The sequence below is a fragment of the Danio rerio genome, chromosome 18 (genome assembly GCF_049306965.1).
Source record: "Danio rerio strain Tuebingen ecotype United States chromosome 18, GRCz12tu, whole genome shotgun sequence".
Classification (NCBI taxonomy): domain Eukaryota; kingdom Metazoa; phylum Chordata; class Actinopteri; order Cypriniformes; family Danionidae; genus Danio; species Danio rerio.
This window is the reverse complement of record NC_133193.1, coordinates 12,265,983-12,282,961: the sequence shown is the minus strand read 5'-3', so window position 1 is coordinate 12,282,961 and position 16,979 is coordinate 12,265,983. Positions and strand designations below refer to the sequence as shown.

Here is a 16,979-nt window from a genome sequence, read left to right as displayed (position 1 = left end):
AAAAATAGAGTGGGATTGACATAAAACAGGGTGGCACGGTGGCTCAATGGTTAACACTGTCGCCTCACAGCAAGAAGGTCGTTGGTTCAGGTCCCACTGGGACAGTTGGCATTTTTTGTGAGGAGTTTGCTTGTTCTCCACAAATTGGTGTGGGTTTCCTCCGGTTTCCCCCACAGTCCAAAGACATGCGGTATAGGTGAAATGGATGAACTAAATTGGCCCTAGTGTATGAGTGTGTGTGAATTCAAGAGTGTATTGGGGTTTCCCAGCACTGGGTTGTGGCTGGAAGGGTAAAACAAAATGCTTGAGTAGTTGGCAGTTCATTCAGCTGTGGCAACCTCTGATAAATAAGGGACTAAGCTGAAGAAAAAATAATGAATGAATGACAAAACATTAACAATCTTTATGGTATAAAGAATGTGAAATTATTAGTTGTAATTTTAGTTTGACTGTACTCAATATTTTGATTTCCCTAAAAAACAGCTTGCTATGGTTCTTGATGTTGTAAACTGGTATTTTCTTTTGATATTATTAAAATTTTTATGTATTGTCATAAACTGGTTTGTAGAGCAAGTACACTGTAGAAAACGATTAGCTACTTAAAGCAAGTAAACCCTTGTTATTCTTCTTCTTCTTATTATTATTATTATTGTAAGTAAGCTTAATATTTAGAATTACGTACATAGTTAATTTACAGAATAATTTTAAGGCAACAGGATTTTCTTTTTAAAGTAAAGTCAATTAATTACTTTTAAAGCTACATGTTTACCCACTTCTTTAAGTGGTTAACTAACTGCTTTAAAAGCAGAGCAATAACTCACCTTTTTAAAGTAAATTATACCAATGGCTTCAAAGCAATGTGTTTACTCATTTTTTTTAAAGTCATACACTTCAAAAATAACAGGTTTACCAACTTTATTAAGTCAACTAATCGCTTTAAAAGAAATATGTTTACTCACCTTTTAAAGTAAAGTCAACAAGTTACTTCAAAAGCTACAGGTTTACCCACTTTTTAAAGTCAACTAATCGCTTTGAAAACAAAGAGTTTACTTACCTTTTTAAATTAAAGTCAATTATTATGTTGTCCCAACACAAATTGATTAAGTTAACACTTTTAACAAATGTATGTGGATTAAACACCAAAAAAAAAATTAAGTTGTCTCTATGAAATTTCAAGAATCGTTGTCACATAACCAGCGATCGCTTTCCAGAGATCGCTGGTTCTCACACGAACACTAAGGACTACACTTCCGCCTTCCCCTGGACTACATATTTATACATGCTCTCCGGTTACACTCACACATGCTCACTCATCAAGATTGATTACATTCTCACCAGCTGAGCCTTGTCAGACACTGATTACACACCCTACATAAGCCACTCATTTACCCATCCAGTTTGCGAGTCTTGTTAGCTGTACCAGTAGCATAACGAAGCGTTTTCCCTGTCTTGTTTTCCTGTGTTTAGATCTTAGCCTTGCTCATCCGTGTTCTCCTGTTTAGCCGCCTGCCTTTCGACCTATTGCTTGTTTATATGACCACGATTCTGGATTTGCCTGCACATACCCGTTTGTACCTGTATGACCACTGCTTGCCTGACGCTGAATAAACCTGCATATTGGATCTTACCTCCAGTTGTCTCTGTCACTTCCTCCCCATAGTAACAATTGTGTTGTTTCAGCTCATTTTACAGTAGTTTGAACAAATAAAAAAATTGAGTGTACTTCTAAAGAAACAGATTTACACACTTTTTAAAGTAGTCAACTCATTGCTTTAAACGTGTTTCCTTATCTTTTTAAAGTCATTTCAGTTTTTCATTAGCTACAGGTTTACCCATTTTTAAACTTCAACTTTTTAAAGCTAAAAGATTGTAATTTCTTTAAAAGTTATTACTAAGTCAACTAATTGCTTTAAAAGCAACATGTTTACTCACCTTTTTAAAGTAAAGTCGATTATTTACTTCAAAAGCTACAGATGTACACATTTATTAAAGTCAACTAATCGCTTTAATTGCAATGAGTTTCCTTATCTTTTTAAAGTCATTTCAGTTTTTCATAAGCTACAGGTTTACCCATTTTTTTTAAGTCAACTAATCACTTTAAAAAGCAATGTGTTTAATCACCTTTTTAAAGTAAAGTCAATTAATTACGTTAAAAGCTACAGATTTACACACTAAGTAAAGTCCTCTGATAGCTTTTTAAAAGCAACATGTTTATTCACCATTTTAAAGTAAAGTCAACTAATCACTCTAAAATTAACACGTTTACCTCCTTTTTAAGTAAACTAATTACTTTAGTCAACTAATCACTTTTAACGCAATGCATTTACTCACTTTTTAAAGTTAAAAGATTTTAATTACTTCAAAAGCTACAGGTTTACCAACTTTAATAAGTCAATAATTGCTTTAAAAGCAATATGTTTACTCACCTTTTTAAAGTAAAATCCGTCGAGTTCTTCAGAAGCTACAGGTTTAACCATTTTTTAAGTCAACTAATCGCTTTAAAAGCAATGCGTTTATTCACTTTTTCAAGTAAAATCAATCGAGTTCTTCAGAAGCTTCAGGTTTAACCATTTTTTAAGTCAACTTATCGCTTTAAAAGCAACAGGTTTACTCACCTTTTTTAAGTAAAGTCAACTAATATCTTTAAAAGCAATGCGCTTTCTTACCTTTTTTTGTTTTTAAAAAGTCAATTAATTACTTCAAAAGGTACAGGTTTACCAAGATTTTCAAATGAATCATAAATCCTAAAACAATCCCAGAAAGTAGATTACTTCCAAATTGCAAAAAAAATAGGGTGAATACTGATGATGGTCTGATGACAGTTCACAGGAGTTTAGTCTGAAGATATTGCCCTGGAAGCAACTTGGCTCGACACCCATATGCTCCTGTCAAGATCACTTCAACTTTCACCAGCCTGAATCCGTCACAATCCATATGGAGCACAAGACAGGATTTATACTCCCTGTCCCCGCTGGTGTGACTAATTAAATTTACCACACGTCTACAAGATCTATCCTGCACTTGAAAAAAGTACCGGGACTATATCCTGGGTGGTATCAGATGCCACTGTCTTTGATATATATGATAACATCAGCAAATGTTGTACCATATGCATGCACCACCAGTTTACATGCTACTCTAATACACTTCTAAGAACACCATGCTAATAATATAATTAAAAAAATAATAATTAAATAAACTATGGCTTTACCATGTCACTTCTTTATTAATAAATATAATTTTAGACCGTTAGAAATCGAAGTACACTGACCTGCTCATCAAAAATCTTTAAAGCTGCTTCATAATTCCCCTGTGGAGGAAAGACATATTCATATGAATAAATAAAAGGAATATGATAATATCATATAAATAATTAGCAAATAATGTATATTTAATCAACTATTTTTTTTACATATACATATAAACACACACACACACACACACACACACACACACACACACACACAGGGTAAAAGAATGTCCTTTTTTGATGTCCACATTAAGTTGAATTAAATGAAGTGTTTACTTAAATGTTACAGAGTAAATAATTTTAGGAAAAAAATTTAAATATATATAGAATAATAGAAAGAACAACATAAAGAATGACGGACGGACGGACGGACAGACAGACAGACAGACAGACAGACAGACAGACAGACAGACAGAGACAGATAGATAGATAGGTAGATAGATAGATAGATAGATAGATAGATAGATAGATAGATAGATAGATAGATAGATAGATAGATAGATAGATAGATAGATAGATAGATAGATAGATAGATAGATAGATAGATAGATAGATAGATAGATAGATAGAATGACACAGAGACAGACAGACAGAGACAGATAGATAGATAGGTAGATAGATAGATAGATAGATAGATAGATAGATAGATAGATAGATAGATAGATAGATAGATAGATAGATAGATAGATAGATAGATAGATAGATAGATAGATAGATAGATAGATAGATAGATAGATAGATAGATAGAATGACACAGAGACAGACAGACAGACAGAGACAGATAGATAGGTAGATAGATAGATAGATAGATAGATAGATAGATAGATAGATAGATAGATAGATAGATAGATAGATAGATAGATAGATAGATAGATAGATAGATAGATAGATAGATAGATAGATAGATAGATAGATAGATAGATAGATAGATAGAATGACACAGAGACAGACAGACAGACAAACAGACAGACAGACAGATAGATCGATTCTTTACCTTCTCAATGTGATACAGAGCCCAGTGCCAGTAATTATGACATGCCAACATGTCGCACACCTTGGGAAGTACATCACATAACTTAATGCTTTACAACACACAATATGCTACAAGCTTTATATACTTTTTAATACATTTTATATGAAGAGTTCAGATGCAAAAGCCGCTAAAGGCCACTTTAACCAAAAATGAGACAATGACATTGAGTAAATGCTTTAGGCACGTAGTACACCATCAACAAATAGATTTACTTCTAATAATCCAAATCCCAGCCTCAGCGCATTCAGAAATAACAGTTTGTTGGCAAAAGCAGCTAAACTCCACTTGACTTTCACAGCAAAAGCCACTATTACCCGAGAACCAATCATAAGGCGCGAATTGAATCATACGTTTTCAATGCAGGAGCGCGATGATACGCCGGCTTTTATGGAGAGCGTTTTATTCTGCTTTCGGAATAAAAGATGGAAATTGATGAACTGGATGAGCCTGTCCGACTGTCAGTAAACGGCAAATGAAAACGTCCCTTACTTCAAAACTGTCTGCATTATAAGAAAAAGAAAACGCAATGTACAGACAGAAGTGTAGCATGCAGTCATAACGTGTTTTTCCGCAACGACGCTACTTTGAATGAGTCCGATTTACTATACATTGAGCGGCTTCACAAAAGACAGTGAAGATGCCGTTCTTTTATCCCATGTGGATGCAATGAGGATAAACAAGGGACCAAGACCTTGAGTGTGGTGAGAATGAATGAATGAATGACAGCTTCTAAAATTGTCTGAGGCATCCCCTTTTTGCCCAGTAGACCTACCTTGTGTTTTAATTGCTAATTTAAGCTATTTTTAAAAAGATAAATATAATATATAAAACATTACATTATTAATATTACTTCATAATGCCTATGCATCTGATAAGCTTTTTATATCAATGGACAATGCACAGATATTGATGTTTCACATGGTGTTTTTACACCTACCAAGCTTAGTTTGCAATGTTTCCGCTGCTCTATTTACATTAAATCTAAATCCTAAATATCTGAAATGACAACAGATAGTTAAGATTTAATTAATGTCAGTTTTAATGTTATTGATTAATGCATTTACTTTACAGATTTCATTAATTCATTAATTTTGCTTCTGCTTTTTCCTTGGTTTATCAAAACAGAATGAACCACCGCTTACTTGACAGATGTATTTTTATTTTCAGGTGGCTTGTGTAATGTGTTTTATGTTTGGTAAAATAATTTCTAATGACATCTTTAGTGATTTACAATTAAATACAAAATCTTGTCACAATAGGTGGGTTTAGAGGTTTTTTGCATAAAAAGCAGAGCTGGATTTGCTGGTTTTGACGCAAAAGAAATTTCACCTTGTTAAAAAACAAAGAATTATCTAAAGGGACATTTTTGTAAAAAAAAAAAAAAAAAGTATTTTATTTACTAGCTAATAACCTTATTATTACATATAAAATGAAACTTATAAACCTAATTATAGGAGCCTGATAGAAAATGCTTATTTGCAAGAAAAGAAGTCTGATGGATTTAGTGGGTTTTGCATCTGAACTCTTCATATGATCTTTTTTATACTGACCATCCAGTTTTTCTCTGTAGAGGCCATGAAGTTCAGGCCCTTGTCCACCTCTGCCTTCATCTCATGGACATGAGCCACAGCGTGGACACTCCAGCCATCCTCCGGGGTCAGAGACAGAGCCTATAGGCAGAATGCATTTCAAAAATTAGGAATTGGGATAAAAACAAAAATAGCAGGACAAATGTTTATTTAATTCTGCAAGGGGAATTAAAATACAACGCCCGTTACTAATAATGCCACCACGGCTAAACATGAGCAAAAAAGGCTGTAGAAAATTACTACTTGTTTAAGCTTTTCATCTTTTGCTCAAAATATTAACAAAAAATAGAGAAGCTATATACAGTTGAAGTCAGAATTATTAGGCCTCCTGTTACATTTGAAGTTCTGTTTAACAGAGAACACATTTATAAAACATATTTTTTTTAAAACACATTTCTAAACATAATAGTTTTAATAACTCATCTCTAATAACTGATTAATTTCATCTTTGCCATGATGACAGTGAATAATATTTTACTAGAATTTTTTCAAGATACTAGTATTCAGCTTAAAGTGACATTTAAAGGCTTAAATATGCTAACTAGGCAAGTTAGAGTAATTAGGCAAATCATTGTTTAATGATGTTTGTTCTGGAGGCAAAAAAAATAAAATTAAAAAATCACCTTAAAATGGTTTGAAAAAAAATATATATAAAAAACTGCTTTTATTCTGGCCACAATAAAACAAATAAGACTTTCTCCAGAAGAAAAAAAATATTATTGCAAATACTGTGAAAATTTCCAAAATCCATCAAATATCACTTGAGATATATTTAAAAAAGAATAAATATTTCACAGGATGGCTAATAATTTTGTCCTTAACTGTATGTGTGTGTGCATGAGCTACAATATTTGTCACCCCTATGAATTCATATATACAAAATATATTTTATACAAATATCTGATGATGATAAACAGGAAATTGTCAACTATATATATATATATATATATATATATATATATATATATATATATATATATATATTAGAGCTGTGAACCTACACTAGTCTCACGGTTCAGTTCGGTTACGATTATCATGCCATCAATTCGGTTCAATTCGATATTTCGGTGCATCACGGTGCATTGACGATGCTTTCCATACACAGTTTTATATTTTCTTCACAGCAGCAGTTCTTGTATTAAAATGTATGAATATATTTATATATTATTTGTAATACAATTTTGTCGTTTAATACAAACAGTCAGATATATAAACTGTAACTTTAAACAAAACGAGCATTAAGCAAATAACATAAACAAATATAAATATCTAGCTCAATTTCTGATCCTTGTCTAGTTCTCTTACACCTCTTTGATTGTAACTTTTTAACAAAACGAGCATTAAGCAAATAATATAAACAAATATAAACATCCAGCTCAATCTCTGATCCTTGTCTAGTTCTCTTACATCTCTTTGATTGGTCACACCCTCAACAAAAATGGTTGCTATTGGCTCTTGCGCGCTGCGCTCTTCAGATAAGTGACACTGCTAAGCGGCAGGCGGCAGCGGCGATCTCACAGCTGATGCATGATAGACACGGTGGAGAAAACTCTGCAGACACGCGCTCGTTTCTGTATCCAAACGTAATGCTGTAAACAGCCGAGAGGAAAAGAAAAGCCACCCCAGCAGGTCAAATGGGCCACTGTGTGTGTGTGTGTGTGTGTGTGTGTGTGAAAGAGAGAGAGACAGAGACAGAGCGAAAGCGAGAGCAAGAGAGAGAGAGAAAGAGAGAAATGGAGTAGGCTACTTTCATTCTCTGGATCTCAGTGAAATAGGGGCTATTGTTGTATATGTCAGTGAAAGACTGATCCAGCAAACACACAGTGAAATTGTGCACAGTTTATGAGTTTTAAGTAGTTAAAGCGCTGTAAATACTCGCGATCGCCTCCCTCGCGACAGAGCGCATATGAGGTAAATGACGTCAGTAATAACCAGTTATGATTATTACTGAACCGATACCGAATTGTCCGCGATTAATCGAAGAAACGATTAATTTTGACACTGCTAATATATATATATATATATATATATATATATATATATATATATATATATGAAACTGACAATGCTGTTGAGCTTCACGATAAGGAAAGTGGTTATAAAAAAACAGCAGAAACACTGGAAATGAAAATCAGTCATCTAAAAGCATTTAGAATCAGTCATCTTTATCACCTTTTTGGTTTGAGAAAAATCTCCAAGAATGACAGTTGGAGAACTGCAGAAGTTAGTTTGGTCTTGGGGTCAGAAAGTCTCCAAAACTACAGTGCGAGGTCACAAACGTCAGACAACACCACCAACAGTTTGGAAGGGTTTCAAGAAAAAAAGGCTCTGCTCTCATCCAAAAACAAACGAAACGTTTTTTTTTAATAATCAGGGCAAAAGATCAAACCTTTACCCACAGCCTTTACATTCACTAAAGGTTCCAACATTACTGAGGGCAACATTACTGGACTTTTAAACTGTGATATTATGTTATTATTATATGTAATTATGATTATTTTCCAAAAGCACTGCTTGAAAAACAGGTTTATCAGAATGCAGTTATTATTGCATGTTTGATAGACTAATATGACTTAACATGAAAAGGAAATACAAATAAATAAATAATATGAATTTAATATGCAATTAAACCAAAAGTACCTCTTTTGCCATTTTTTCAGCTTCATCATAGAGACGAGTCTCGAGAAGCCCAAAGGAATACATCCCTTTAATATAACTAAATCAAAATCAAAATGTAAATCATTATAAATTAAATAATGAAATGATTAAAAAATATGACACATTTAAAAAACAACAGTCACATGAAAACAATATTTTATAAAGCAGAAAGCAAAATTTAAGTCATAGAAAACAGAACATGAAATAGAAAAAGCTAGTAAAGGTTAAATTAAAAATGAACTGCAAATCTATTATTTCACTAAAACACAAATAACACTATAAAATAAAATAAAAACACTAAAACAAACTAATTTATCCAAGCAAAAAAATGAGAAATGACAAATAAAGCATGTTCACAAGCTCTCTAAGCAATGCAATATTTAGCAGATGGTAAAATATACAGCATGAGGCAGCATTCAGACTGGCATCAGTGGAGCACGAGCACCTGCCTGTATAGGGGCATATGTGGTTTCCAGTGGGGCATCACCCGCGCCACCGAGTCCCTCATCTGAGTCTGTTCACCCAGGTAGAAAAATCCATCATGGGCAAACTTCAGTGCCAGCAGGTCTGTGGGGTGATCGGCCAGAATACATTCCCAAACCTCACAGGCCTTGTGCAGGGCTCTAAAACACACCATTCAGAAAAAAAATCATCTCATATTTGTTTAAACATATACATACATACATATACATACATACCTATACATACATACATAAATGTATATATAAATTCTGTGTTTTACCACTTAAAATATACCAAATATATTACCTACCTCTGACCCCTCTTTTAACAGTGATCATCTGACAGAAAGCACAGGGAAACCACTGTATGAAAGCTGAACTTTAATCACGTTGTAACTTTCATATGACAGTCACACTCTTTACACCCAAGGATGCAGTAAAGTGAACATGAATTTTAAAAGAACCGATTCATAACTGCTTGTGGGCCAAAGGCAGCTTGGTTTAAAATGAATAATAAAAATAAAATAAAAAACTCTTATTATTTTATTGTTGGCCAAATCCTGAGTGGCTGTATGTTAAATGTTCATAATGTCACCCGTTGAACATAAAGGTCAGATTTCGGTGAACTGACCCTTTAGAGAAGAGCTGGACGGCTTTCACATGGTTCTTCTCTCTGGATGTGAGCTGCTGAGTGTCCGCCAGCTCCACGGTCCTCCTCACTGCGCTGGCCAATCTCTCATCCCGAAGGACAGAGCTTCCAGTGCCCACCAGCTCCAGTCCAGTGGAGATGACGTGACCCATCACTGCAGCACACAACACAGCCACAGACAAAGAATTTTTCAAAGTATTTCTTATCATATATATATATATATATATATATATATATATATATATATATATATATATATATATATATATATATATATATATATATATTTACACATATATATATATATATATATATATATATATATATATATATATATATATATATATATATATATATATATATATATATATGATAAGAAATACTTTGAAAAATTTTGAACCACTGAACCAAACGCCCTCAGAAAAGAAAGACGGGATTTATCGAAAAGCATCAAGCTTTTTTTAAGTTGCACTTAAGAAGTGTGTGAGAAATATGAATGTTTTACAAAGAACTGTCCTTTGTTCTAGATGGATATAAGATATGTGTTAAGGGACAAGGCATCTTAGCTGGATTTCTAGTCTATAAGATAGGCTGAGCTACCGGGAGGTCTGTTCATAGACTTGAGCACCCAGTAGTCATTTGTATGTATATTTAGTTCATTTGGTTTTTATATATTATAAAATTATAAAATTATATATATATATAATTTGTTTTAGTTTTTTTTTTTTACTCTGGAGAAGCTCTTATTTGTTTTATTTCGGCCATTATAAGTCAAAATTATTAGTCCCCTTAAGCCAGGGCTGTCCACACTGAAGAGTTTGGCTGCGTACGAAGCCGCATACCATATTGTACGCTAAAATCAGTATGCGAGATGAGCAGTATGTCTGAATTCATAGAATTCGAATATCAGTATGCGAGAAGTATTCAGATGACTTACTACTTCCAGTGAGATTCTGGAGGGCCCATCCCATGCACACTGCGCTATCCCCCATAATGCCCCGCGAGAGAACTCACGAAGGAAAGTGAAGCGACGCAACTGATGCAGGTAGGTCACATGACCATTACAAAATGGCGGATGTAGTACGTCCGAATTCCATTCATACTTTTCACATTCATACTGTATAGAACGTAATTTTCTAACGTTGGAGCAGTACGTTTAAATGCAAATGCAGTACCTACTGAGTATTAGGCGGTTTCGGATGCAGCCTTTGGCTCTAACCCTGATCACACACACCTGAACAAGCTAATCAAGCTTTTACTAGGTATACTAGAAACTTCCAGGCAGGTGTTGAAGCAAGTTGGAGCTAAGATCAGCAGGACTGACTATGGACACCCCTGCCTTAAGCAATATTTTTTCTCCAAATGTTATACAATGACTTGCCAAATTGCCTTATAATTATTGTGTTTATATTTTTCCTCTTAAAATATGACTACTTATTTACCTAATAAAAATAGTTTTCTGACATTTCTGAGAAGAAAAGAATCGTAACTCAAAATGTGCAATTATGAGCTTAAAAGCAAAAAAAAGTGCCCAAATATAGTGTGTATTGAGTATATAAATATATACATTAAGGATCTATAAATATATACAGGCCAATTCCATAAGCAATTCAGCATTTGTAAGCTTTTTTTACAGTGACTTTTGACAGACTCCAACATTCAGTGTTGTAATCACACATACCAAAGTCCGGGTCTGCAGCTTTGATGGATGTAATACAGCCTTCTATTCCCCCCAGAGTCTCATCATTACGCCAGGTCACATACTGATTACCAGAGACAGGGATACTCAGGTTATTTACACAGAGAAGCAAAAAGCTCAGAGTCATCATCAGTATCAGTCTATATATGTACTGTACCTGAGACAGTATAGCGTCATATAGTTTACAGGCCTCGTTACTGCTGGTGGACAGTGGCAGACCGTCGGATTGCCAGGCCTGATGACGCATGATCACAACACAGATCATACATTTTGCACAATATTGCTTGACTTACTTTTGTGGCCCTCATGCACTGTAAAAAAACATCTGTTAATTAACATTTTCTGTGTGATTTACAAGTGTTTTTACAATACTGATTTGCATTGTGGGAGCTTGATCTCTGCTCTGTCGACGTTTGATGTTAAAAACTCTACAGTTTAACAAAGTAACACTTATTGACATGTTAGTAGTTTGAAATAATATAGTGTATATATATATATATAGCACTGGAAAATAAAAACAAACGTACTGGTGGTATATTATCAGGTTTGTGTATCGTACTATACAACACCAACCCAGAAAATAGATCACTAAAACTATTTAAAGTGTCAATAAAAGCCACTTTTTCGAACTTCATTCATTTATTTATTTTCTTTTTGGTTTCGTCCCTTTATTAATCCAGGGTAGGATTGGGGAATGTTGACCAATTTGGCAACGTACAATGTCAAACGTAAAACATCGCGATGGACGATGACGAAAGATTGAAGCAGTGTTCTGATGATGATGATGACATGTTACCTGATCGATTCAAAAGACTGAAGAGTCATTGGATGGAGACAAGATGAATTAAATATCACATTTAAAAACCAGGCCCTTAGCCAGCCTGGTGTAAGGGGTGGTGGTTCTTTTTTTCTCAAAAAGCGGACCTTTCTGCAGTTCTTCGTCATACTTTAAACAATACTGCCTACAACTATGTGGACACCTATTCATTGTACATATCGCTGTCAATTTTACATTGTCTTGTTTTTTTTGGGAGTATGCTGTTGTATTTTGCCTTGTCGTTGTATTTGCACTGTCTGTATGTTGCACTGTCTGTATTTTGCACTGTCGTTGTATTTGTATCTGTATTCTGTACGGTCTGGAGCCAGCACCTAAGCTTTTCACTCATCATAGCACTGCTGCTGATGATGTGACAATAAAAGTGATTTAATCATTTTTTTTATTTAATTATGAGTTTTAAATACCGCATTGTAGTACCAAAAATATTTCCTAACGATTTAGAATAAAAAATACTTATTTTAAAAAACATATTACATCATATATCATAAGAAAAAAAATGGAATGTGATAAAGTTTTAAATTAAAAACTGTAGCCGATTGCGTCATTTATTAAGCAAATAACAAACTGGCAGCACTTTCAACTTTTCCTCATTTTATGAATAAAAAATAATTAAAACATAGAAATAATAAAAAAAAAAATCTATATATATATATATGTATATATATATATATATATATATATATATATATATATATATATATATATATATATATATAAAWATATATATATATATATATATATATATATATATATATATATATATATATAAATATATATATATATATATATATATATATATATATATATATATATATATATATATATATATATATATATATATATAATAACGCAAAGCTTTTTTTATAGCCTCTCTTGAAAAAAAGGACATTTGGAAATTCATGGATAACACCAATAGCCAAAATAACATTCAAATCAGTTTTAATATAGTTTAATAGTCAGTTTTAATAGTCGCTTTTGATACTTCACACCTTTTATTGGTCATTTAGTGTTTCAAGAGTAAGGCCCATGGTCCAAGATTTAGAATAAAAATTACTTGTAAAACATTTCCTCTATTTAAAAACGAATACAGTAGTGAAAGCTGACTTCACTGAGGTCATATTGTGTGTTTTCATGCACAGCTGGAAGTTGGACTCACGAAAAATGTGTTAGCATTAGCCAAAACTGATTAGCTGAAGTCACACTGCAGCGACAGCCAACATAGGATTCCGCTTGGTCTTAAAGCCTTTTTCAATTGTTTATTTTCAGGGTTGCTGCTGTGACGGTGGAGGGGCGTAGGATCGCCATGCCTGCTCAGAATCGTTGTGCTTATCGGCGATGGACGATGGCATTGTCTATCGACTCAACCCTAATCTGGGGTCGAGACAGCAGAACAAACCAGCAACTTATTCAGCAAATGTTTTACTCAGTGGATGCCCTTCAAGATGCAACCCATCACTGGGAAACATCCATACACTCTTAATCCCACACGCACACACTACGGTCAATTTAGCTTACCCAATTTACCTATACCACGTCTTTGGACTTGTGGGGGAAACTGGAGGAAACCCACTTGAACATGGGGAGAACATGCAAACTCCACACAGAAATGCCAGCTGACCCAGCTGAGGCTCGAACCAGCGACCTTCTTGCTGTGAGGCGATTGTACTACCCACTGTGCCACTGTGACGTCCCCTTTTTTTTAAACTTTTCAAGGTTAAAAGTTGTTGGAAGAAATATTAAGGTGCTATAACAAATAAATAGTGAAAATAAAAACATGACACACAAAATACGAAAAACTGCTTCTTTTTACAGCGTGCGGTAATTTATATAAAATCTGATGTTGTTATGCTGCCATATATTTATGCTGGTTAATGAGTTATTCCACAAAACTGATGTGCTTCTAAAAAAAGAATCAGATATATAGATATGATAAACATAATATTATGTATTCCTTCAGTAAAATTATATCAAATTAAAAATCAAGTAAACACTAATAATTAAAACTGTATTTAAGCTGATAAAGGTAATGTTTTTGGCCACTGTTTTTTTAAGCAAATTTTTTTATTTGCAATTAGACTTATCGTTAAGTCATATTTTTGTGTGTGTGTGTGTATATATATATATATATATATATATATTTATACCCACACACACACACACACACACACAGGTGAAAACAGAAAAAACAATAACAGATTTCAATCAGGTGTCATCAATATGTTTGATATTTGACATTTAATAATGATATTTGATTGCAGCATTGGAAATGGTCCTTTTTATGTTCTCATGTAATTCTTATAGGTTTTTAATATGTGATTATTAAGACACAATGGGTCAAATTAATGACAAATTTAAGATCAATTCAGATTCTAAAATTTAAAAAAAAAAGTCTTGAAAACAGGGGTCAAATACTCCTTGTACTTATAATAAAAACTAAAATATATATTAAAGCTCGTGTCTGTAGGGCTGTTTAAAAACTCAAAACATGAGGTTGAAAAAAAGTATTAAAAATAGCCCGAAATAGCAAAAAAAAAAAAAAGGTGTTTACAAAATGTAATGTAGAAATGACCCTTTTGTAAACGAGTAATATCTAGAAACTGCTGACAAATCACTGAAAGCTGATTACTGTGACTGCAGTGCACACTGTAAAAGCTGCAGTCACAGTAATCAGCTTTTCAGTTTGTCTTGGTTTTTGTAATGTTACAGTGTATAACTTACTGTTGTTGTTAACAATGTGTATTGTTTAAGTGCATTGGTTCTAAAATTGATCCTGTCTGGTACGTACATTTGGAGGCACGCTGAAAACTTTTACTTCCACATGTTTAGTTGTCTAATAAAACAACATATACAGTAAGAAATAAACGTCAATCACCATAACGTGTGCAGAGAACTTTTGAAGCATTACTGCACAGATTTACAATGGCCATTGTGTTTAATCTTAAGAATCGAGTAAAAAGTTTAGCACAATAACCACAAAAAGCTTTTGATGAATAAACAAATTTCCAACTTACTTTGCAATCTCTGAAACTAGCAGCGTGCATTCTGACAGACTTTGGTTTCCTTCTGACACTCACGCTGGCCGAGTTGTGAGCATGAACGGACTCGAGTCTTCTCCTTGAATCATTTCAACCGGTTCATAAAACGACTCTGAATTATTTGTTCACAAATTGTACATAATAGACGGTTCTTCATGGAACAGTTAAATAAATCTTTTTCACATGTCTTACTCGAAATAGAATCAGTATTTTATTCATTCATTCAAGAGATGCCCACAAATATCTTATATCGTCTTTCTAAAAAAATGTCATCCAAATTGACTGCATTACTGCACAACCGGTTGTGTGACATTACAACGAAGCCATTACATAAACTTGACCACAATTAGGTAGAAACGCTTTACTGGAACATCCAGCACGTCTTGCGTGAAACGGGATGACAACAATCCAAAGATTTGTTTAGTTTAAATCAGTTCTTTGTAACGAACTGTTCAAAGGAACCGAATCGCTAAAATGACTTCCTGTCTTCGCTTACTGGGAAAGCAGCGACTGAGTTAATGTTTACATAGCGGAAATCACGAGGAGATTATTATTGTACTGTACAATCCGAGTAATAGACGCCTAACAACGTAAGGTGAATAGGGTAAAAGACAATAACTAATATTACTATACTTCCGTAGTCGATTAAATGTTTTAAGTATTTCATACGGGTTTTTTTACATTACATTCTGTGTTGTGTTTATATAAGTAAACTATGCATTAAAATATGTCCTAATTTAAACACATTTCTAGCACAAACATCTGAACATTTGAAGCCAGGTTCAAGGGGTTTTGTTTATTTATTTAAACATTAGAATTTTTACAGAGGAGATAGAATACAGAACAGCCAGAAATAAAATAATAATACATTTCCTGTATGAGAAAATGTATATAATCAGGCAAATTATGCACAGATATTAATAAAACTAAAAAAATGTATTTCAGTGCAGACGTGGAGATTTAAGGCTCATTCCAGAAAAAAAAATCTATTTGAGATTATAATGTTATTTAAGATGTTTTTTTTCAGACCAAAAGAGAAAGTAGTTCTGTTACGGATTCTGTCTAGTATTAGATTATTTTGACCCTCACCTTTTCCATTTAGTTTTTGCATATTTTAATAATTTGCTTAGTATTATTAAATATTCAAAAATGTTCAAAATTATCTCTTCTTAAGTGTATCACACTAAAACTTATAATAATTAATTATACAGGTAATATTATTCACCATCACAATCATGTTTAACTCCCATCTTTATTCAATTAGTAATTTTAAAATCAGTATGTGATGCCAGTGGCCAGTCCCCTGAATCACAGGACCTACTGACCACCTCTGAACACACTGCTCTCTGGTTTGGGAAAGGCTTTCCTCCACATCAGCCATCTCAGTCTCCAGTCAAAGAGTTTTTTTGTTTTCAGCAGGGGACATTGAAAATGTGCAAAGACCTCAGCTTATGTCCGAAAACATAGATATGCTGATGGGGGGTTGTTTTTTAAAATAGCAGTTTAGTTATGGCAGAAAATATATTTAGAAAAAAATGTGCAGTATTTAAGAAAAAAAACAAAACAAAAAGACTCTTCACGTTAAATTAGTTTCAAAACATTTTGTTAAAACATCATGACTAAATCATACATTTTGAGATTCTAGTATTGTGTATCGAATCGTGAGTCAGTACATCCGTAATTAAAAGTGTCAAATAAATGAATAAAGCAACTAAATGAAACAATGGAATTAGTCATTTTTTTAACAACTGCATTGTTTTATTGCCT

At 33.3% G+C, this 16,979-nt stretch overlaps 1 protein-coding gene across 3 annotated transcripts in view; it reads right to left on the bottom strand.

Moving 5' to 3' along the window:
* ttc38 (tetratricopeptide repeat domain 38) overlaps positions 1–15,242 on the bottom strand; it is a 36,176-nt gene extending 20,934 nt beyond the window's left edge. For 2 of the 3 annotated variants that reach the window (XR_012393688.1, XM_005159026.6), the window contains exons 1-9: positions 15,189–15,242; positions 11,497–11,574; positions 11,322–11,403; positions 9,623–9,794; positions 8,980–9,153; positions 8,513–8,588; positions 5,834–5,953; positions 4,245–4,304; positions 3,272–3,310 (exon numbers count right to left, since the gene is read on the bottom strand). Coding sequence is in view for 2 of the 3 variants with exons in the window: in XM_005159026.6 (XP_005159083.1) it covers positions 3,272–3,310; positions 4,245–4,304; positions 5,834–5,953; positions 8,513–8,588; positions 8,980–9,153; positions 9,623–9,794; positions 11,322–11,403; positions 11,497–11,574; positions 15,189–15,218 (831 nt within the window). In the remaining variant the exon portion in view is untranslated. 3 annotated transcript variants of the gene reach the window in all.
* Positions 15,243–16,979: the final 1,737 nt, after the last annotated feature.